The following is a 23,688-nucleotide window of genomic DNA, read 5'->3' as shown; positions in this document are numbered from 1 at the left end:
AGCTGCTTTCTGGTAAAGATCCCTCTGTATTCTCCAGCATTGCCAACAGCGGTCGGTCTCTGCAGGACAGGCAGGGCCTAAATGTGTTTGGTCATTTAGGCATCTGTGGACCAAGCTGTGGGTTTATTTGCTCTGTCACTGCCTGTACGGACACAAAAACAGGTGTCACAACTCGGCCGAACCTTCTTTAAATAGAGGTAGATGAGAGTTCATTTAAAAACACTGTTTGATTTGGCGGGAGGGTGATTGCAGAGAGACACGGTTCAGGTCGCGGATCAGCTCTTTCACTCTGGAAAAGGTGGAAAAGGATGGAAAAGGATTGTCGTTCTCATTCACTGACTGCGCACAACCTTCTGTTTGCACTGGATTTAATGCAAGGACACGTTTATAATCCTGAGTGGGAGCAAAGACGCTCTTGGACGAACATAAATGAGCTGCAGCCTTGGATGTGGTCAAACAATGTTTCTATGGTGATGCGGGGATTTATTTTCTCTTGAACTGATTTGCTCCCTCATTTAACTTTACGTGTTTGCCTGGTAATTACTCGCTGCTCAGATAGGCTACTGCGAGGTGATGGCTAATTTTAGCCTTCAGATGACTTTCATAACTTCTACTGGACCCGTGTTCCCACCGTGATGGGCACTGTAGCGTAGAAACATTGGGAAACCATATGGATCGCTTTAGGAATCCATCTTATCATGCTTCCTATGCCTTTACTGGGAGGTTCCGTTTGAGGTCATTGGAGGCTTAAAAAGAAAAACAGCAGCTCGATTTTCAACGTTTAATGAAACACAAAAGCAAATCGACAAGAAAAATTGGCAAATCTAAATTTACTCACTTACTTACTCACCAATTTGCTGATTTGCATGAAATTAAACTTGTGAACTGGGTCTGTTCTGCCTCCCGCGGGCAGTGGACACAGCAAGCAAAAGCCTGTTGGACGTTGTGAAGTGGCTTTTTAATCTTTAGTCATGATCATGTAGATAATTCACCATATTTGTGCACAACACAGTTCAAGTAGCAGGAAATGCATGTATTTTCATGTATAATTGTCTGAAATATGGAAAATAAGGCTTCTTTTTTTACACACAAATCTACAATCCGAAGGGAACTAAGAGGAACAGATGCCAACAAACCACACAAAATAATGTTTCAATAGAAAACAGCGTTTTAGCACAAAGGAGAATTGTTGAAAGAAAGGATGTGAATATTTATCCACAGAGCCACAGATGGATTATTGATTTCTCTTGTTTAACGTAAAACTCACACTGAACGGCCAGTTTTTCTAGTCAACTATTCATCCAAAAAACTTTTTGGCACTTTTTTAAAAATAAAAACCTCTGTCCTCGCTCACCCAGCAAATGCTAATGATGCTACCACATTACAAACAAAAGGTCAAATTCAAACATCCTAATTAAACTTCTTAGTTTGCTTCTGTTTGTCAGACGTCTCCTCCAGACACGCCTCAGCAACATTTGGACACAGCCTTGCTCAGACATGTCTCCACTGACCAATGCCCAACCCTCCGACGTTCCGATGTTAGCTCGCCGACCCTCCCCGTCCGTCCGCTCAGACCCAGGCGTGGACGCCGCCTGTCCAGTCCAGCAGCGGGCCGCGGTACCGCGCGCGCTTGAGGGGCTGAATGAGGAGGAGGAGCCGAAGCCTTCGGAGCAGCTCGCAGAAGATGGCAGCTGCCACAACCACGAGGGGGGACATCATCACAAACCCCAGAATGATGAGGGCAGAGCAGCTGTTGTCGTCAAGGTAACGGCAGATGGCAAAGGGAGCATGGAGGACCTAGAAAAACAGAGTGATAATCACGGGGGGGGTAAGCCTCTAGAGGGCGTGGTGACAATTGGCATTGGCATCTTGGTTTCTCTCTTCGATACCCTTCACTGCTTTGTCAAGATGAACTTTGCCAGCGGCTAATGTGTGTGTTTAACACACACACACACACACACACGCACACACACACACACACACACACACACACACACACACACACACACACAGGTTTTCAGAGTGACTTCGTCCCTTCATTTAAAAGGAATGTTCTGGTCCTTACATGTACATGGTTACACACACAAACTGACTCTCGCTCTTTCTCTCTCTCTCTCACACACACACATGCACACACACACACACACACACACAAACACTCTGACTCTCTTAATTGCCTCACTACACCAAACACTGACAGGCTCCATCTGTGGTCTTTAGCCGTCACTTCTTACGTGCACTGAAAAAAAGAATGATTCCCGACACTGTTAATGGAGTTGGTGCCACGTGCGCGCCTGAGATTGCCTCTCAGGCCCTGATTGTGCACGTACCTCCCAGTATAGTGCATTATCGTTCATTTGCAGCTGTGTTCCTGCACACATGGTGCACAAACGCGCAGCGCCGACTCTCCTTCCTCCGTATCCATCACATCGTTTAGGTGTGAATTCGCCACCTTTCCGTCATTGTGTCGCCTGATGCAAAGTGGAGGGTTTTCTTGTGAAAAACTGCCGGTTTTTGTGGCTGAAACCTCTGGAGAAAGTGGCATGATGAATGAATGGCTCACTGTGGAAGTGCAACCGACTGAGCCGGTAATATTCAGTGGCTTCGACAGTAAAAGCCACAATAATTGATAAACCAACCGCGGGCTGCAGTTACAGAGCGGCATAGCTGCGGAGCATTGGCACATCGTCTGTTAAGCTGCAGAACGTCATGAATTCTTTACAGGGCACGCTGCACCGGTGCCACGATCCGAGCTGATGATGATGGAGGTTGCACATGATTTACGCTGATAATGCCCATCAGGAGGGTATCGGCAGCGGTCACGAATCAGAGAGGCGGAACTTGGCCCCCACACCTGAGCAGGTGGATGAACTCACCCTGGAGTGGCAGAGGAAGCCGGTGTAGAGCAGCAGCAAGGCCGGCAGAAGCACCAAAGAGAAGACCAGAGCCAGCAGCAGCAGGCAGGCCGAGACCACACACAGGTTCCACAGGAGCAGCGCGGCGCCGCAGGCCACGCAGCAGCACCTGCCCCTGCGGCCGCCCCACGCGCTGTCCCCGCTGTGGGCCACGGGAGGGGGCAGCATCTTCACCCCCTCCTCCACCCAGAGGTCTTCCTCTTTCTCCTCCTCGCCTGATCCTCCATCGTCCAGTTCCAGGTCCACGCCGCACATCCTGCGACACACTGAGGTTTAATAAACAACGCTATCAATCGTGTTCGGCACAGGTGTAAATATGCAACGTTCACCAGGTTTTACTTTGCCATAGAAACAGCCAATAAGTCATTAGACTATGGAAATGAGGACCTGCTATTGACCAAACACAGATGCTCTCTCTCTCACACAGACACACACACATACACACACACACACACACACACATGCTACTGGTCGATCTTATTGATAAAAGCTTTATCGCTACTAACAGGACAGGATGCCAATATGAGCCATTTTAAACAGATCAGACTGAAACCTTTTACCATCAGGAGCGTTCAACGTCTGTTCTCACCACTGTTTCCATGTGGATTTATGGTTTGTTTTCTTTTTAAGAATCGCTGGGAATGTACAATAAAAGTATTTTACTCGTTTGTGGAGCCACAAATGTGGTCGAGACTAAAACTGATGATGAAGAAGGAATGAGAAATCCCCTGAAAACAGGCGGTGAGTTACAACGTTTGATCCGGGCTGTGAAACGTCTCCATCATCTCGAACCCACGAGTGCGTCAGTGAATCGCCTTCGAGCTAAACCCTTTGAGACCGTCATTAAATGACCCTGATCGGACAAAGAGGCGCTTTCAACGGTGTATAGAGATGCTGCTGAACCGTGTCGAGAGAGGCTCAAATGTAAAGCAGAAACTGTGCACATGCCTGTGGGGGAAGTTGATCAATCCCACCAGCCTAGAGAGACGCTGGAATACGACGTAACCTAGTAAGCAACCTAGAATTTTGCATGGAATGAAGGCTGCTTAGACCTTTGACCAATGAAAAGGCCACGGCTCTCCTGCCTCCTGGATCCTAAACTCATTGTTTGATCATTATTGTATTTTTGGTGAAGCAATCGGCCCTGGGGGGTTGGGGTGGGGGGACAGACAATAAGAGGAGAGACTGTGACCCACAGACTTTTAAATAAAAGCATCACAACCATGAATGCCGACCCAGGACCCCTGACACGCCGTGTGTCTGTGTGTGTGTGTGTGTGTGGGGGGGGGGGGGCGCTACATAAAGCATCACCATGAACATATTGTGAGTCTCTATAAATCCATAAGCAACACCTTCAAAGGCGGATTCTCTTCCCTACCTTCAGGTACTACGATGCCGTTTCTCCGTCTCCTGGATGTTAAATTCTTCTCCCGCTGGTCTGTTCAAAGACGCTCCGCTGTCACTGGAAACCACAAAGGGCAGCTTCAGTTTGGGCCCCGCAGCTCTAAACATGCACCGGAGAGTTGGACCCTGCGCTGCTGCGTCTGTGGGAGACCGGCTCTCCGTGGGTGCGCGTCCCCGCTGCGCGCGCGCCCCCGCGTCAGCATCAACAGGCGAATCGCGGTCGTCTGCGCGCAGGAGCGATCTGTAAATCCAGACTTCTGCCTGTGGAACACTCAGCACTTTCCCACATTCATGTAAAACACGCGACCAGAGAAGGTTTGAGAGCTGATAAACGGCGAAGAATCCGTATTGTGTTTGATGGATTCTGATGGCAGCAGCGAAACTGATCCAAGATCAGTGAAAATCACCAACATTTAATGAGTTACACAGGAAAAAGGCAAATCACTGAATCAAATGCTATTTTTAACATTAATTTTGATCGTGATTATTATAACGTTAGTTTGCTGTTTTATTAAATGTCAAAGGTCACAAAACCATGAGAAAATATTTGTTATTAAATGCAAATTACTGCATATAACGCAGTATCACAGGAAGAAGTTGACAAGTGTAATAAGCTGCGACGTGTCCATGACTCTCTCTGAGGTTCTCCTGCAGGAGTCTGTCTGCTCGGAGCATCAGCAGAACCCTGATAAAACAATGATCGATTTGTTTCCCCTGCAGCGACTCTGGATCCTCTGCGGGTAAAATTTAATTACACGGGGCAACACAGAGAGAGACGACAGAGGATGAAACGAAAGGTTTGTTCTCGGGATGAAGATCTGAAAGTGAGAAAGTGAGAAAAACCCGAGCGAGAGCGAAAGATCGGCATCTTTACAGAGGTCTGCTGCCCCCTGCTGGATGACCTGAGAACACAGACGGTTCAGGTTCTATTTCCTGTGATGTTCACAGCTCGCTCATTAAACAGCTCATCTTTCCCATTGAGCTTTGCTGTGGAACCCTAAACCTGTTCAGTAAAACAAAAAGAGCGCGATTTCACTTTAAAGAACCATTTGGATCCGAGGTAAAGCATCTTCAAGGACCTCATAGAAGCCCATTAGCTTTTGGAAAAAAGCAAACAAAACAAAACCAAAAAAACAAACAATTGAGAACTTCCAGACATAAATGTGTCAATCTTCATATTTTATTAGAATATCAGTTTTATTATACCCTCATTTGCACATTTTGCCATTGCAGTATCTTAACAGTATTCCAACCTTGAAAGCCAGCAGCTACACTTCCATTTTGCCTAAAATCGTTTGGTTTTTTTTTGCTGGTCAAACAAAAACAAGGCTTTGCATCAGAAAACAGCAGCCAGTTGATGCTACGGGGGAATGATCATAAAACAGGGAACAGAGGCTCTGTGTTTATTCTTCTCTCAAGGATTTTGTGTCTTTTGAGCTGTCCCGTGTTGCAGAAAAAATTAAATACCAGAATACAAATAAGCATGTATCACAACAACAGAATTTATTGCATTAAATCAAAGTCAGAGTAACGAGGCTACAGTTTATCAACAGTCACGTCCACATGCACGTGCACGCACAGGCTGGTGTGGTGGCACGAATTAAGCAGTGGACACAACAGTGACCTCCTCTTTTTTTCCCCCCACGGGTGCATTGAGTAAAACATTTCAGAACAAAGTAAAGCCAAACTTTCAAAGTGCTTTTGAAACACTACAGATAGGAAGAAGGAGAGCAAGGAAAAGGGGAAAGTGACAGAAAGCATCAAGCGTCGGATCTACCCCCCGTCCGATGTGTGCGGTAGAATGTGATGGTCTGTGTGGGGGTGAGCGTGCTTGTGGGGGTCTGCGTCCGCCGAGAGCAGGAGGTGAGTCTGGGACTCCAGGACGCTCGGGGGGTCTGATAATGACGGCGCGTCCTTGGCGACGTCGGCCGGATACAGCTGCATCAGCGCCCTCTCCTGGACACCTTCTTTACTGCATGACTGGCAGCTGCAGTGGAAGATCCTCTCCACCAGTTTGTCCACATTAGGGGAGTCGGGGCAATCTAGAGTCACCTGTTCTCACACACGCACACGCACGATTGTCCTCTGTTAATAACTGTGTGATCTATGTTTAATTTTGTTAGTTTATATATAGATTTTATTTAGACAGGCATTTGTTTAGTTAACTACAGTTGTATCATGGTAGTATTCTACTAAAAATAAAGAAATATTGAGGGAAAACATTAGAATAAAATAAACAGGCAATAATAAAGCCACCAATAAACCTCAGCATTGCACAACTCCACCGCCTCTCCGGACCACACACAAATTCCCCATCTATCCAAATGGAGCGTCCGAGCCTGGCGAGCATGAAAAAGTATCGTCTTTCATGAGCGCTGACTTTGTTTTATTTCAAACTGAATTTTGTTGAAAGTTCAGCAACAACAATCTGAACCACAGACGTAAACATCAATTTCCTGATGATTACAGGGAGAGACCGTGGAGACTTTGTCTCCTTCAGCAAAAACAGCCCAAACCTGAACATATCTATACAGTCACATCTGCGGGCCTCAAGAATCTGCCGCCGAAATCTGAGGCGACCTTACCTGTGGTCGCCACCCGCCTAGTCTACCTGGCCGCTATCCAAACTACATACACCTGACTACAGAGCCTTTGTTGTGGGAAGCCTGGATTCCGTCAGTATATGAGGGAGAATAGGGAGAGATCAACACACAGACCTCAGGTTCTCCTCAGCTGTAGCTGGAATAACTCTTACCACTTCCCATTGGGTCTGTGCCGGCATGCAGGAGTCGCAGTGCACCAGAGACTCCGTGGACTGGGGGAAGGTGTTGGGGACGCTGTAGCTGAAACACTGGCCCAAACAAGCCCTGCAATGAGGACAAAGTGCAGGACATTTAGGAAAACAAATGACTTCAGAACCGGTCACCAATTCAAGGATTGTTATCCATAAATATTACATAAATTGCGGTCCGCTGGTGAAAACTCACTAGCACAAACCTGAGAACATGTTTGTTCCTCACAGAACTATTGGGGAACTTTACAGGAAAAAGAAAATAACAACAATGAAGCCAAGTGAGTACTTTCAAGTTTAAAGTTCCAGTCAGTTTAACAGTAAAGTTTAATTTGGACTCTGCAAAATTTGATGTCATTTTCTGCAAGAAAAAAAAAAAAGAGAACTGAGTGGCTGCGTTCAACTTCCTCCCTCTTGAGAGTGCTGCTGGGGAACCAAATGGATTTTTCCACTAATAATTCCAGTCCAGATTTTTGTTACTGGAGATATATTTCAAATCTGAATCATTGCTTTCATACTGAAAAAGTGAAAATCAGAGCTGACAAGTAGGTCACGTGTATTGGGAACTAAGTTTTCTATTTAAGTCTGTAAGTCTTCCAGGCTACTGTAACACATTATGCACCATGGAGGGGAAGAGTTCTACAAAACTCTTACTTCTAAAGGAATGAAAACATAAGGTTTAGTGAAATAACATGACAAAACACATATCTAGGCTATAAAAACAAAATTTTGATGCGCCTTATCTAGTGTTTATTAGAGTTCCCCAGAAGCGAGGCCAATGTGTTACTATCGCCCCCTGGCGGCGGACTGTAATAACAATACAATGGGGTCAAATGTGACAGAATCGACGGAATGTTGTTCAGAGTTTAACATTCAATGACGAAAAACGAAATTTTAACTCGGAGCATCCAAGCAATGTAACTATAGCAAGCTGTCCAAGTTGAAAGGAAACACATGAGATATTTATTAGCCATCAGTGCTTTAGGGCTGCTCTAAAAGCTTTACAACAATTCTGTGGCCTCGTGTCAGTCCCATTCTGCTGCTCTGCTTGCTCATTCCGACTGCTTGCTGTCTCATACTCTTGCATTCCCACTCGACTTTGATCCTTGATCGTCCGACTGACGTGACGGAAGCACAACGGCGAGGACGCAGCTCATTGAGATTGAGACATTTCCACACGGCGAGAGACAGAGAAGGCCTTCATCCTCATCCTGACCTGTTTTGAATAGACTGAGGCAGACATCCCGTGTGCCCGACTATCTGCGTGATGTTCTTGGCCTCGCACCAGGCGCTCTTGTCAGGGAACAACGCCAGACGGTTGATGTGTGCAGGTGGTGCCGCTGAACACAGTGCAAACAGTGTGCAACAAATCTGAATCCTCTGCCACATGACTGCACCTAGAGGAGCGGAAAACACACACACACACGCACACACACACACGCACACGCACGCATGTATACACTCAAAAAATCAATCAGAAATGCTTGGTGTTTTCAAAAGTCTACATCCAAAATTGAAACTTTGCGTCGCTCCACCTGAATAGCTGCAACAGTTTATTTATTCTGTATTATTGTCTGGAGGATTCTGCAGGGTTATTCAAACCACCAGCCCACTTACACCAAGTATTTCCTTATGCCCTGTTTCAAATAAATATAAAATACCTCACCCAGTCACGTCATTTATAACCTAAGAAATCGTTTTCTCTTGCTGCTTATAAAAAACATGCAGTGCTCACCCACGTTGACTTCTTTAGACTCATTTTTTACCACTTCCACATGCCCCTGCCACAAACAGCCCAGTCACTAAAGGTTTCCCTGCACGGCCTCGTTCACATTAAGATGTAAAGACTGGAGATATTTGCTTTACAGGGGCAATTTTAAAAATAAAAAAGTAATCTTTCATAGATTTGCAAAACTTGTGTTTCATTTTCCTTCATGAAATTATATTGCTAAAATGAAGCTGTTAGAAGGTGTGGTGATGGGCCAGTAATAAAAGTTGCTGCCCACCTCTGTAAAGCTCACTTTGATGATTTATAAGATGTTAAATAAGGATCTTTAATTTCTGTCAGGATCTGATCACTTCCAGAGGTGGGAAGTTGCAAAAATCGATTTTTATAGTTCTGACGTTACTCGTATAACGTTAGGCCAATTAAAAGCTGCCTTCTGATGATGGCAACTAGAGCGTTCTTAAAATAACGTTACATCCCCAACGAGTAAGGAGCAATTGAGGGATTTCCGAAATGCAGGCAGACTTACCTTTGCCCATCGGCTCTTGGGAATAACTGCGCAACGTCCCGCCGAGATGATCCGCCTCGCTGGATCTTGGACCCGGGTTCCCACAACAGGAGGATGCCGCCTCTGTCTGGTATCACCGTGCGCTCTTATTAAAGGAAAAAGTGAGTATTTCGTGCGCGTCCAGGATAAATCTGGGTCCAGTGTGCAATAAAAGTGTTACATCATCCGGAAGGAAAAAGAACCGTGCGTCCTGGAGAGGAGGATGGGGAGATGAGGTCTGTTAAAGAGCGCTATCTCATCTCTGAATCCATCAGCTCGCACCGGCCCTCCCCTTTGTTCGTGTCCCGGACAGCGTAAGATCCTCTTGTAACTGCGCTGGGGAAAAAAACCCAAAAAACTTTCCAACTTGTTGCAGACGTGTGTTCCAGGCGATAGGCGCGGCTGAGACCTCAGACAAGCGACCCGCTGCGAGGTTTCTGGGCGAAAGAAAACTGAGAGGGAGGAAAAGTGTTGGGGAGGTTTCAACAATGTGCCCAAGTCGGAGAGAAACGCAGATGAGATTTACACCCCCCCCCCCCCCCCCCCACCAAAAAAAAGCAACTCTAATAAATAGTGCGTTAACTTTACTCCTCACATCTGGCGCGACTCGGTTCGACACGTTTTTTTCAACACGAAATTAACAGGGATGCGACTGGAAGTGCTCCGTGTGGCTTTTGCTGCGTCTGTTTTTAATATTCCAGTCGACATTAAAAGCAGTCGGGATCGAATGAGATCCAGACCGCTTAAAATAATCAAATAAATACAAATGTTACAATTTGGCGTAATTAAGGCTGCTCATGTGTTGGGAGCCAAAGCACTGACAGCACTGTTGACAGCCAGCCTTCCCTGATGCTGCTGCTATTCACTTTTATAGATGTTTATGTCTGTCTTGGTGCATTTTGGGGACTTTTTTTAGGGGGGGGGGGGGGGGGGGGGTCTATGAATATATATTTTTGATTTTATTGTTATTTGTAATAAACTGTAAACTGCTGATACACACAGGGATTATATTAAAGTTGTTTTCTTTAAGAGACATTTTGTGTGCATTCAAGTGTGTGCTTTTATAGTATATTTAAAAACCTCATCTTAATTATTAATTAAAATCAGGTTGCTCATGCAAAGATGCATGTGAAGTTTCTCAAATATATGAACTGGGCATTAAAATGTGATGCATTTATGAAAAGTTTGCACAGTTCCAAGGCTGTGGTTTATTGGAAGTGCACAAGTTCCTGATTCTTTATCCACCGCGGTGTCCAACACAGGTGTTAATGGTGTTGACGAGAGCCTCAGAGCGCTTTGCTGAAGCAGAATATTTACATTTCCAGGTTCCTCAGTGCCAACACGAGGAGCAAACACATGTTGCATCTATTTCATGTGACACGTTCACTTCCCAACTCCTTTAGAACTCAGCACATAAATTTGATTATTATTAGTCTGTGATTCATCATCAAGTTCTCAGACAGGCTCAGGCAGGTAGGCCAGAGGTTTCTGGTTACTATGCAGACCTCAGCTGTGTTATTGCTCTTCCTCTCACACACGCACGCGCGCACACACACACACACCATTCCTGCACTCCATCCTGCTGCTCCAGCTTTGCTTACAGGTGTTCAGGCTGGCTCGTGTCCATCTGCTCCCCTATCTGCTTCACGCTTCACTTGCAAACAAATATTTTAATGGACGGGGGACGAGTGACACGGATTAATTTCTGACCGGAGAAAACTGTTGCGGCGATGGGGGGGGGAGCGAGGGGGGAAAAAATGTGAGTTTTACAGCGTGCATGTGCGAGCGCTTGCTTTGATGTGGAAGTGTAAACCATGTGTTATGTTCAGACTGCAAAGTGCAGGACTCACCTGTTTGTAATAAGACCGAGCTCCGGTCCAGAAATGGCATTCCTCTGCATTCCACAGATTCTGCTTCACCAGGGGGCAGGAGAAATGTGCACTCGTGTGCACGTTTACACAAACAATTCCTCCTTTCTCATCAAAAGTGCGCAGAGCAGCCCGCAAGTGATCAATCATACTTGTCAAACAGATACTCATCAAACGAGCGCGCTGACGGAGGCCCGTGAACCCGGACTGTGACAGATTTAGCATGACAGAAGATCAGAGTGGACGACTTCACGGAATTCTGGGAACACCGTTTCTTTACGCTGCGTGCATTAAGAGCATGTTGTTCTCTTTAGCCTGCTTCTGCCTCGCACCAACTGTGTTTTCCGCACTCCATCATTCTGTGCAACTTTTCTTCCTCCCACTCCCCAACAGGCCTGCAGATGCGGAACCTGGCTCTCATTCCAAAACAGCAGGAGTTCAAGTGTCCACCCTCATTAACACACAAAATTGCTTTCCACCCCCAAACACATTTCATTCCTTTTCAAACATACACACAGAATGAGGGGGGAAAGAAGTCAGTTCCTCATCATTACTTTATTAAAGATACTGTGGCTGTATGGTCAGGCGATCCTCGCCGTGAGGGAGACGAGCAGCAAAATAAAGACGACGCAAAAACAGACGAGCTATGGACAATCCTCCCGATAGTTGAGCTTTCATCGTTGGTCCTGGGAATGAATAAACATGCGGAATATATGTAATTATCACGCAGGGCTTGGAAACCCAAACAGCACATCTCAACGGTGTTGCTCACCTTCAACATGTGAACCCGATACGGTGAGCTGAGCTCATGCTGGCAGTTTGCATATCCCATCCCCAGACCCAAACCAGAGCCCAAAGAGACGGGCCATATGCGACCTGAGGGCGGAAAAACACACATTTAAACGTGCCGTCTATGGAAAGAAATAATCCAATTTCCCATAGAGAGCACTCACGTTTGAAGCAAAGAATGGAGAACACAATGCCCACACCGAGACCAGTTACTGCGAAGGGAGGAAAAAGTATGAGGGGATGTGAACGATTTAACATATCCGAGGTGACAGGATATTATTTAATAACGGACTGATATAAATCTGTTATAATGAGGTCAGTGCGGTGCGGCTATTGTTTTGGAGACACGGTTACCAGCAGGAGTTGGCAAAGTGTTGCTTATTAGCAAAACAGGGCAGAGAAGAAAGACCATAGCAAACAAGGAGTGACGACATCATCCATAAGGTAGTGGGAAGTAAAGGTGATTAATCAAACAGGGTATTAACATGGAGGCGATGTCCTGACCCAGCACGGTCGAGCAGATCGTTAGCATTACCATCAAAGCCGACAAAAGCTGCTGAAAGGGCTCCGGCCAGAGTCAGATCCTGAGGAGGAATGTGTTTGTACGCTTAACTTCACCTCGCTGCAGGCCACACCACACCCAAGAGCAGGCCAGCCAGCACAGAAAACAGAAAAACAGCCATTTGAGCCTCTCGGGCTCTTAATTGGATTCAGGGAGCTATGCTGCATGACTGGCCTGAACCAGAACCCAGAAACTGTTCTGCATTACACCACTTACAAATGTCCAACAACACCGTGAAAGATCCTGAACACTTATCAGCACAGATCAACTGCAAATCATGTCAGCAGCGAGCTCTTCTGTTGCCGTCTCGGTCTGATCGTTCCTGACCCATCTGATTTTCCTCTGACAGTAAAACAACCTAAACGTTGGCAAAATATGAAAGCAGCAATATTTCATTTTGGCCGTCTTCCCTCATCAGCACGTCTCCGAGGTGGATGGATTAAAAGCAAAACATTTGTGTTGGAGTGGACCGAAATATAAACCCACGGTGGGCTATGCCAGATGATAAACGTCCACTGCTGGAAATTGTACCGTTATTCCCTTATTATTGTTATTTTCTGAAAATCAGAGCGCTTCATTCCGGAGTCAGACATTGTTATTTGTGTAACTCTAGTTCACCCTTTGTGTGTTGCTCCCCTGAACAATTTCAGACAGAAATTCACGCGTTGAGTTGCATCCTGCTACGTACGGTGACACTTCTGCTATATAATCCACATCTCAGGGAATAAAGAAGGGATATTTTTGGGGGTCTGGAAAACAAGCCTCTGAACTTCAACTGCACTTAACATTTGTAAACCTGTGCGCACATTAAACAGGTTGGGTTTCACTGGGAAAGATCAAGGTGAGGTAAGTCTCCTGCTGTGTGTAAGTGTGGCCTCAAAATGGCCTCTGTGGCTCCAGGCCCTTAAAGCTTGTGAATATACAAAGTAAGAGATAAACGAGTGTCAAAGACAGCGTACCCAAAAAAGAAATTAGGTGGACAAATAGATTGGATGGAATCTTTTTTTAAGATAACATGGCTGAATAGAAGTTATTGTCGTTTGGTTCATATTAAGTGAGAACCAACCCAGCCACGACTGAGAAATATTTATTACCAGCTTTAAAACCGAATACGGTGATTAAAAAAAAGAGCTATATCCTGTTATACAGATGTTCCTTCCTTTTTCGTGACTAAATGGGTCATTTCCATAAATAATTCAGCACCGTGCCCAAGATGTGTGTGTTTGTGCGTGTCTGTGTTATGAAGAATATTTTTTTTTATAAAAGAATAATAATATTTGCAGCGTTTTAACAGATCGTAAAAGTATTTCTCTCATGACTACAGACACTTTGGCACAGCAGGAGGTTTTCCTAAAGTCAGCTAGATAAAATCCCACAATGCAGATGGTGTTGTTTTTTCTCTGAGCAAGAAACCAAAAAGGACTTGATGTCATTAGTGTCTTTTGGCACCGCTTGATCCTCAGTATTAGTTGTCTTAGTGCCGAGCCAACAATGCTGACTAGATAAACTACAGCCAATATTTTTAAGAGACCCATTCTTCAATATTGTGTTCTAAAAAGGTATAAAATGAAATAAATTTTACGGGTAAACTTAAACTTATCTGGACTAGTTCTAAAGCTTGTGAATAGTATGCAAGCTGGAGTTGACTTTTCTCTTTTTTCCATGATGGCAATAGAACACATTTAATTAATATCACAATAATTTTATGTGCAAACTTCTTGAAAATGCAAAACATCCTTATTTTCCACCATGCAAAGTGATTGATCAGCTTCAAGTAAATTCTTAATGATGCAGGAGTGTTTGCAAGATAATGATGACACCGCCAAACAATCACTCTAGAAACACAAGAGAGCTATTTTAAAGGGATGTAATGAGTGTCAGCCTAAACACTGTGGTCTGCTGTCTCAACCCTTCATCCAGAAATTACCATGCAAAGTTAGAAACCTGTTTTGTTTTAATTCATGGGACCGGCGAGTGCACTACACTTGACCTCAATAAACTTTATCATGAACAAAAAAAAGGTTCTGATAGCAACGTTAAGCTGTGAGCAGCATACTAGCACATACAATGTCTAACGCAATATTTAACGGTAGTTTAAAATGGGGAGATCCAAATTCTAAAGTAAGTTTGGTTTTGACCTGTTTTCACCGCTGTGTCGGCGAGACATCGGTCCCATTTCCGCCCCTGTACATCCGCCATGTTGTCAACGGGGAATCTCGCGAGAAAAACCGACAAATCTTCATAATCTCGTCTTTCCAAACAACTCTGAAACGCTCGTTTTATTATTCACAATTGTATCATCCTGTAAATATAAATGTATTATACGTATATCTTTGTTTATTACGTATTTCACTTTTTGTAGATCACGTTGTCAAATTAAGACTGATTTAAGTTTGGTAACTTTTCTCATTGCCGTTTCCTCTTATTTCACACTCCTGGGTATATGGTGCTTTATTTTCATGTTTGATCTCTCTCATTTTCTTTAGGTAACCACGCTATCGACCAACCCTTATCCACATTACAGAAACAGAAATATTTAACTTTTCCAACCAGAAAGTTTGCAGCTCCAACATACTGTATGTGGGCGAGAGAATGGGGGATTCACCGTGTAAAATTAGGCAACAAAAAGCAAAGTGGTGCTGCGATTTTGTTCCAATAAAAAGTACAAAATTGTACTTTCAGACTGACTCCCTCACAAAAATGAGGGCAGCTGTCCGTGCAACGGCGTGAGATGTTGGAGGGATAAATTAAATTAAACGGAATAACTGGCATTACTGAGTCACCGGGACATGTTGCCCAATCCAGTAGGATGTCTCCCAAATATCCGGACAAACAATGCGTCCGGCAGCAGTAAGGAACAGTAGACTATGCCAATAAATAGAATTGCTTATGAAGAGTTGAAGGTAAAAGTTGTGGGGGAAAAGCTTTACAAACTTGTGCCTTTTGACCGTGCATTTTGTGCACCACTCCTCTTTCCATACTTGGCAATGCATTTTGTGCTCTCACGCTATTGGCTGCTGCAGGAAGAGCCCGGAATGACCCGGATGTACAACCGGGCCCTGCAGCCTCCTTCCTGTAGCCCGGTTGAGGAAGTGGATTTCGCTGACGGGGCTGGGTTCAGTGAGGGAGAGGCGAACAAAACATCGTAACTAAAGAAAATACAACAGACGAACGCAGAGAGTTCCTAACCCGCTCTGAGGCTAAGGTGTTCAGCCATCGTTGGAATCACGCTCTCCCTGCCCCGCCAAGACCACCGCCGACATGGTAAGGGCCGCGGAGAGCTTGGTGGGGAAGATGATTTTGGTGGGGCTCCTGCTAACGAGCCGTCAACGGCTAGTGACGCTAGCGCTAATGCTAGCCGGAGGCGCTAGCTGTCACCCGGGCTGCGGGGCCGGGCGTTACGGGCGTTTATCGAACCGTAAACACAACATCGCCCAGCGGGCAAAACGTAGATGATCCGGATGCATCACAATTAGCTTCGTGGCTAAGCTACAAGCTAACGACTGAAGGCTTTTACTCGTTAGCTCTCTGCTAGCGAGGCTATGTGCCCCGTAGGACACGAAGTTAGTTCGGGGTGTTTTGCAATTCGCATACGTTCGTATACAGTGAGGAAGTCAACTATAACAGTTTACACACACACGCACACACAAACTGGCAACGCCTTCCAGCTGTGAACATGCACACTGCTAAAATAGTCAGGTGCCGGGTTGCCTGTAGCTAAAATAAGCCTGCTCGCTCCTCCTGTTCCCATCCATGACGGGCTGTCAGCCGCCCGCGTTTCTTGTCCTGCAGGTTTTGCTGCAACTTAAGTTTGTTTGTTTTTTTTCTGCAGAAACTGTTGAGGTTTTTTCCTCCTGGTCTGCTTGACGCCTTTGTTTACTTGTGCTTTTGAACCCCCTTCCCTGTCTTAGTTGTGTTTGATCTCGCATTCGACTTGAAGCCCGCAGGTCATGAGTTCAGGCTCGGTTTATAGTCGTGATTTGTGTCTCTATGTGTCCCAAGATGTCTAACACCTGAGCTGAGTCGAGCAGCTGCTCTCCCTCCACAGACAGTCCCTCAGTCGTGCATCAGCTAATCTGTCCTGCAGCCTCAGGACTCCCCCGTGACCCCAGCGCTTGTTGGCCTGAGAGTTTATCTGTGTTTATAACGCAGAGCTGTTGACCATTAAGTCAAGGATTGCAGGTGCTTCGTAGAGCAGATGGATTTATCAGGGTGACATGTTTTAAAAATGGGCTGAAAGTGCCCCAGACGAGGGGGGAAACAGCAGGGGAGATATTCCCTATGTAACCAATCTGTTGCTTTTGGCTCACGACAATTATTTACAAAAAGAGGGATCACCAATTTATAACACGTAGTTGTTATTTGACCAGCTTGTGGATACGAGAGAATTTTCTGTTAAAAAGCTAGTTTTATTGACCTGGTTTATTGACATTACATCAGCATCCAAGCTGTCTTCAATGCACTGAAGGCTTTATGGGATGGCTGGTATACTGGTCACCCCCCCCTTCCCCCCTACTTTTGATGTATGTTAGTTTAATTCCTTATTCAGTCAACAGTAGATTTTATCCTAGTCTCCAAGATCCAGATGTTACTAATATGCCCACTCTTTTGTTGGCTTATTGATTACTGGCATTATAATAAATTTAAAAAAACATAGCATGTTTCCATAGCATAGCAGCTTCTTATGCTTCCACACTCTGTTGGCATTGATTTATCTTCCTAAGAGACATTTTTCAGTGTTTCATGTTTGCAGGCTGTTAATATCTCATGTCCAAAGGAGTAATAGTATAAGGAAACTTAAAGCTGTGTGGTGGTTAACTCTCCAAGTTCCGTGAGAAACCACTTTAGCCTTTGTTTCTTTACACCTACACATTCCCCAGAAGTTCATGTTGTGGCTGGTCTTTGCCCCCACCCTTTAATATCCTGCTGCACGCTGCATTTTTGAGGCAAATGAAGCCTCATGGGGCAATACAAGGCTCTGCAGTTGTCTCACCAGAGCGTAGCACCGTGAACACATGCTTCATTAGTCAGAATTTAACTTTATATACGTAATAAGTAATGTTTTAAATGTCTCGGAACAGCCGGAAGAAATTGGAGTTTTCGGGCTACGAGATTGTTCCTTTGGAAGCACAAAACTTTAGCTTTGCGAAACTTAAATTTTGTGTAACCGTTGGCCGCGTTCAGTGTTGTTGAGCGCCTGAACATAATAAAACAAGTTTCGATAAACAACTCAAACATGCAACCAAAAAAGGAATCGGCTCCAGTGGTCCCAGATGGGTTTTTAGTTTTGGCCCATAGCTTTATAGTTCTCCATTTTTTCCCCTCCACACTCCCACCCACATTTCCAACATCCGTGTCGCGCTTGGACGGCGGATTTGCCTCATCTTAACAGGATAAAGTCCCTGAAAGTGAGAGATGAGAAGCATGGGAATCGGAGCTGATCCCAGGTCACAATTCAAAATAAAGTCTGTTGGATGAATTGTTTTTAGTTTCCTTCAAGCACGCCACGCTCATTCCTCCCAAAGATCATGCGCGGTACATTATGGGGTGGATTTCTGCCTGTTCAAAGCTGTGTTTGATTTAGAAGAACTAAAACAAGCAGTGTCTGACAGCACAACCGCGTTGTTATCTGTGTTTGCCGCAGACTGAAAAGCAGCTCGACTGTGCTCTGGACCTGATGAGGCGTCTGCCTCCTCAGCAGATCGAGAAGAACCTCAGTGACCTCATTGACCTGGTAAGTGCTGCCCTGCCTTCCTCACCAAACGCACCCACGCAACACATCAATGATCGATAAGGGTTCAAATGTGTGGTTAAATAAGTAGCGGATGGAACAAATGTGCTATTGTTTGTGTGAGCAGTTCATCGTCACCGTTGCAGAAACCACCAGTCACAGACGCGCTCACACCTCCGGTTCCTGAAATTACGCCGCTGCCCACGTGTTTACTGGCGTGATTTGAGGTGGACACAAAGAGATGATTGTCTCCATGTCGTGTGAAGGAAAAATAAGGTGGTTTAAAGTGTCAGCGGCAGCTCCTGTCTTTACATTCCGGTGTCTAGATCTTCTGTAACTGAGCTGCAGGACAATCAGAATCTAATAGGAAGGCCGGTCTTTGTAGATCGCCAGCCTGGGGGCCGTCCTACGTGGAATTACTGGAGAATCAAACCTCAGACCTGCGCAAGTGTCCAACCAGTGTTGCAACAGTGCTGCATGGAGTTTATTTTCAGGGCGTTTTCACATGCGTGCAGCCACATGCAGGTGAACGGAGATAAGGTGCAGATTAGAGGCTTTCTTTACTCAAGTCAGGGTAAAAGTCTTTGAGATCAGATCCTGTTTGCAGGTCACACTTGTCAAAAAGAGACTAAACGGGCCAAACGGGCCCGAAACTCCCTCCGAGTATGTTCAATAATGTTTGACTTCCATCCAAGTTTAATTTTCTTACAGTCAGATTTCTTTGATCACTGCGGTCAGTTTTGAATTCACTAAAAATATCGTTTCCTTCTGATGCAGCATCTTAAATGTGCATTTTCTGTGGTTTTGCTGATGTTTTCCATCTTATAGATTTTTATTTAGCGGACCCAACGTTGGACAACTGCAGCTGCGAACACCTCACAAATCAGATTGCACGTCCACCTGTCTCTCCACGGCTCCTCGTTGTTTTGGCTCTGCTTTCAGTCCGATCAGACCCCCGCTTGCTTACCTTCCTCTTTCCTCACCCCTACCTTTCACATCCTGGACAAAATCTCCTCGCCGTTTCACTACGTTTGCTTGTTAGCGATCATTATCAGGGCTGTCAATCACCTCGGCAACCCAGCAGTTTTGGGCTCCACCCTCCTCCTGAACTCTCCTCAGCCTCTCCCGATTGTTCCATATCTCCTCAATCTCACTACCTCGTCCCCGTCTTTCCCCGGTCTATTCTGAGCTGCTGCCTGTGTTCTTCTACAGTGTGTACAAGAATAGATGGTACCGAAATACGCGTTGAACTAACGGCATGTGGATATTTTGTCTCTGTTGTCACTGTTTTGGGGATGAAGACGTGGCTTTAATATGACTGTGGAAAGGAATTTGTCTCAGATATTTCCTAATGCTGTAGCATGAGTGAGGTTTAAAGTGAAGAACAGCACAAGTTCACGCTCACCTACCACGAAATCATTCAGTGGAAAAAGAACCAAAAATCTACTCTTCTGTCCTGCATTTTTTGTGTTTGCAAAATTTCCAGGATCTCAGAACATGTTGTTTGTTTAGCCCCTGAGGAAAGTCGGCGTTTCCGTCCATTTGAAGTCCCCTTTTCTGTAGCATCCCACATCTGTGTTTGTCTCCAGGTGCCCGGACTGTGCGAGGACCTTCTGTCTTCCGTGGACCAGCCCCTGAAGATTGCCAGAGACAAGGTCGTGGAGAAAGACTATCTGCTATGCGATTATAACCGAGACGGCGACTCCTACAGGTCGATTTCATAACTGCACCTCCACCCCTTTACCCTATCGGACCTTTGGCTGCAGACAATTGTTTTGGCCCCATTCATTGCGGTGTATTATTATGATGCTGTTGGTATTTATTGGAACATAACTGCCAAAATAATTAAAAATGGTTGTATAAGTCTGCAGCAGAGATTTAGAAAATCTAGAGAGAAATGTGCTTTGTTGCCAAAGTGCAACTTTTTGAAAAGATTTCACATGAAAAAATAGGAAATGCTGAATGTATAAAAATATGAAGCCTATTTGGAAGAAAAAATGTCTTTGAACCTGTTAAGCTCACCCCTCCTGTGCGCCACTGCACCCTCGGGTGGTTTAGGTGTCAGATATTGCTCATGCGTTGCACATTCATCTCTGGTATCAAATTTTAGAGGCACATAACAGCGTCTAACAGATGAACTAAATTGTTACTGATTTTAAAATGCTCTACCAGGAAGCTCAGCTGTTGACAGGACTCGGTGTAGAAATGATTAAAAATCTTCTCTAACCCTGAATTCTGTCTTTTTTTTAACCCATCAGATCTCCATGGAGTAACAAGTACGACCCTCCTATTGAAGACGGTGCAATGCCTTCAGACCGCCTGAGGAAACTGGAGATTGAAGCCAATAACGCCTTTGATCAGTACAGAGACCTGTGAGTGGCCGGCCGTGCGCGTTTTAACCACCGCTGAGTGTCACGTTCTGTTGACGCCCCCCCCCCCCCCTTCCTCCCCGTTGTTGTTCAGCTATTTTGAGGGTGGTGTTTCCTCTGTGTACCTCTGGGACTTGGATCATGGATTTGCTGGAGTCATTCTCATCAAGAAGGCTGGCGATGGATCCAAGAAGATCAAAGGATGCTGGGACTCCATCCATGTGGTGGAAGTGCAGGTGAGACAGCTGACCCGGGGGTGTGCTGGGATCCATTCCGCGCTGTTTGGCTATCCTACTGAAATATTTCACCGTTGCTGACCAGCCGACTCTTTTCCATGCAGGAGAAGTCCAGCGGTCGTTCTGCTCACTATAAACTCACCTCCACTGTCATGCTGTGGCTCCAGACAACCAAATCTGGTTCCGGTACTATGAACCTGGGAGGCAGCCTTACAAGACAGGTATGATGCTCAGCCGCCCCCCAGTGAACTGCCGCTGTGTCCTGAAGTCGCCGCCGGTTCAAATCCGTTCACATGTTTTTGGCAGATGGAGAAGGATGATACAGTCGGAGAGTCCTCACCCCATATCGCCAATATCGGCCGGCTCGTCGAGGTCAGTTTAACAGCTAATCCTTTTTAAAAAGATTGATCGTGACCGTGGGGATGCAGTGAAATAACATAAGCGTTAAACCCACCTTCATTCTGCCTTCAGGATATGGAGAACAAGATTCGCTCCACGCTGAATGAAATCTACTTTGGGAAAACTAAGGACATTGTCAACAGCCTCAGGTAACACACGGAGTTATTAGTCTGACCTTTGACCCTTTGCAGCGGTGTGAGTCTGCAGGAAGCTTCTCGTTGTCTCTCTGACCTTTCATCACTGCCGTCCTCCTCCTGGCTGATTTCCACCCCCCCTGTCGCCTCTCCTCCACTCTGTGCTCCAGATCTATTGAGTCTTTGCCCGATAACCAAAAGTACCGGCAGCTCCAGAAGGAGCTGTCACAAGTCCTCACCCAGCGTCAGATCTTCATTGACTAGGTTCAGAGGTACATTCCTGCATGGTGGAACCACGTGTGGGTTTATTTGAGGAACGACTCCCCGTGTGTAACATCCAAATAACCTTCATATCAAACAAATCGACTTTCACTCCTGTTTTGTTCAAAACGATCACATTAATCAGTATCACATTAAGTGTTTTAAAATAATAGACTCACGTCTTCAGGTGCTGTCTGAGCCCGTATTGTACAAAGTGCAGAAATGTAGAGGATCTTAAGAGTGTGTTTCCTCCTGTGTGTGTGTTGAGAAGGTTGAGACGAAGCTGCATCAGCATGTTCTGCAGGTTTTACCCTACTGGTTATCAGACACCTGACCACTATCGATAGTTGTCTCATTGACTTAAACTGCCTGAGGACAGAATTTCTAATGGTTGAGGTGTGCAGTGTGTCTAACCCCCATGTTGATGGATGCAACTCACCCACAGAAGAAAGGAGCGTGACACTGCAGGGCTTTTCCCAGCCTCCTGTAGTTGCTCTGCTGTGCACTGATGTGTCTCTCCTCTCTGCCCCCCCCACAGGAGTGTTCAGGCTCTGCAGGACAAGTCAAAGCAGGAGGCTCTAAGGGTCGACCTGGTGGACGCACTCAGACGCAAGCAGAACCCCTAGAGATGCTACTGTTTTGTTCCCTCTCTCTCTCTCTTCCTCTCTCTCTCTTCTCTCTGCCATGTTTTCTGTTTCGTTACAGTTCTCCCTCCACGCCTATTTCATGGCCGCAAACTTGTTTATTTGTGAAAAGAAATTAAAAAAAAGGAGAAAATGCTTTGCTTTTTATTTTTGTTTTCCATCCGGTTTCCTTTTTCCCCCCGTGCATCTCATCCACCGTGAAGTCGTTCATCACACTTCTACTGTCTCCTCATCCCTCTTCTCCATCTTTTCTCCCGTGTGTTATGGATGTTCTGATAGTATAACCACGGTTAACGATAATCTTACAGTGTGGGGGTGATCGTAGTAATAATCCCTGATGTCCTCTTGGCTTGGCTACGCATCCGTAGTCAGTGTAAAACGAATGATCATGCCCCTCCTCTTCCTCCTCTGTAACAGGGGTTATGGACACAGACTGCTGGATGTAGGCTCGCCGCTGCGGTCATTGTTATTGGAATAAAATTTATTTTTTGTCTCCTACACCCTCACGATATATTTGTATAGAACTATTAACCTCCCCGTATCCCTGCCATTATTCAAAGCAGTGTAGAGTGTGTGGAAACGTGGGCAGCCTTCGCTCCTCTTTCGAAGTTTTCTGCTTTTTTCTCCATTCTGTCCACGCGCATGTTAGCCTGCGTGGAAGCATGGGGGGGTGCAGTGAGTGAGCGTAGTCTTATCAAACCTGGGGTCCGACTGTTATTATCACCCACACGTCACCGCCCCACCACCACTGTGTATAACATTACTCCCCCACCCACCTCTTTTCTGCTTCTAAACTTCTCCTTTCTCACCTACTACGTCTTTGTTGGGGGTCACTGTTTGTCTTGCAGCGGAAACTTTTGACTTGTTTCCGCTGCAAAGGGGAATCTTTTGTTGTATTTTTGTTTTTATTTTGTAAAGCTTATTATTCATATTGTATTAGAGCCTCCAGCAACAATAAAAACAGTAAAAAAGCTATCCTGCCTAGTTCCTAAAGCATGGATGTTTTGATTTAATTGAGCTTTTGAAGACTGACTGATTATATTGAACAGAAAAATGATTAATCCTCTTTAAAAGTTAAAATACGAACGAACCATAATTAACAGCTGCTCAGCAGAAAAATGTAATTCCACAGTCGGTCCACTGGATGTCGCTGCAGCGTCATCCAATCGGATGAGCTCGCTCAAATTGAGTTACTCAAACTAAAAACCACAATTATCTGTTTTTATTCACTTAACAAGACACCGAACTGTCATTTTGTGGTCACGTCCTGCTAAAACTACTCTCGTGATTCCCCACGTATTCATTTTCCTCA

At 45.4% G+C, this 23,688-nt stretch overlaps 4 protein-coding genes across 6 annotated transcripts; 1 reads left to right on the top strand and 3 right to left on the bottom strand.

Annotated features, from left to right (window-relative positions):
* Positions 1–767: 767 nt before the first annotated feature.
* tmem88bl (transmembrane protein 88b-like) lies at positions 768–4,509 on the bottom strand. Of its 2 annotated transcripts, none has more exons than XM_011613826.2 (3): positions 4,294–4,509; positions 2,877–3,181; positions 768–1,797 (listed from the first exon to the last, which is right to left on the bottom strand). In XM_011613826.2, exons 2-3 carry the CDS (start codon positions 3,168–3,170, stop codon positions 1,570–1,572), a joined length of 522 nt encoding a protein of 173 aa, XP_011612128.1. In that variant the 5' UTR covers positions 3,171–3,181; positions 4,294–4,509; the 3' UTR covers positions 768–1,569. The 2 variants fall into 2 exon arrangements, with proteins under 2 accessions (XP_011612128.1, XP_011612127.1); XM_011613825.2 differs by having other exon boundaries at positions 2,877–3,171; positions 4,294–4,507.
* A 993-nt stretch (positions 4,510–5,502) lies between these two features.
* Positions 5,503–9,913, bottom strand: nbl1 (NBL1, DAN family BMP antagonist). The gene is made up of 4 exons (XM_003973262.3): positions 9,366–9,913; positions 8,327–8,507; positions 7,075–7,186; positions 5,503–6,371 (listed from the first exon to the last, which is right to left on the bottom strand). The coding sequence occupies exons 1-4, from the start codon at positions 9,373–9,375 to the stop codon at positions 6,093–6,095; spliced, it is 582 nt and encodes a 193-aa protein (XP_003973311.2). The 5' UTR covers positions 9,376–9,913; the 3' UTR covers positions 5,503–6,092.
* A 1,874-nt stretch (positions 9,914–11,787) lies between these two features.
* Positions 11,788–14,855, bottom strand: LOC101064576 (MICOS complex subunit Mic10-like). Its single transcript, XM_003973261.3, has 4 exons — positions 14,741–14,855; positions 12,205–12,252; positions 12,024–12,127; positions 11,788–11,937 (listed from the first exon to the last, which is right to left on the bottom strand). Exons 1-4 carry the CDS (start codon positions 14,799–14,801, stop codon positions 11,926–11,928), a joined length of 225 nt encoding a protein of 74 aa, XP_003973310.1. The 5' UTR covers positions 14,802–14,855; the 3' UTR covers positions 11,788–11,925.
* An 801-nt stretch (positions 14,856–15,656) lies between these two features.
* capzb (capping actin protein of muscle Z-line subunit beta) lies at positions 15,657–23,351 on the top strand. 2 transcript variants are annotated; one of them, XM_029826550.1, is made up of 10 exons: positions 15,657–15,866; positions 18,247–18,336; positions 19,923–20,044; positions 20,592–20,705; positions 20,797–20,938; positions 21,043–21,159; positions 21,245–21,310; positions 21,410–21,486; positions 21,642–21,743; positions 22,271–22,479. In XM_029826550.1, exons 1-9 carry the CDS (start codon positions 15,864–15,866, stop codon positions 21,733–21,735), a joined length of 825 nt encoding a protein of 274 aa, XP_029682410.1. In that variant the 5' UTR covers positions 15,657–15,863; the 3' UTR covers positions 21,736–21,743; positions 22,271–22,479. The 2 variants fall into 2 exon arrangements, with proteins under 2 accessions (XP_029682410.1, XP_011612126.1); XM_011613824.2 differs by lacking the exon at positions 21,642–21,743 and having other exon boundaries at positions 15,672–15,866; positions 22,271–23,351.
* The last annotated feature ends 337 nt before the right edge of the window (positions 23,352–23,688 follow it).

This window comes from Takifugu rubripes, chromosome 19 (genome assembly GCF_901000725.2).
Source record: "Takifugu rubripes chromosome 19, fTakRub1.2, whole genome shotgun sequence".
In the NCBI taxonomy this organism is placed as follows: domain Eukaryota; kingdom Metazoa; phylum Chordata; class Actinopteri; order Tetraodontiformes; family Tetraodontidae; genus Takifugu; species Takifugu rubripes.
This window is presented reverse-complemented; position numbering and strand designations above follow the sequence as displayed.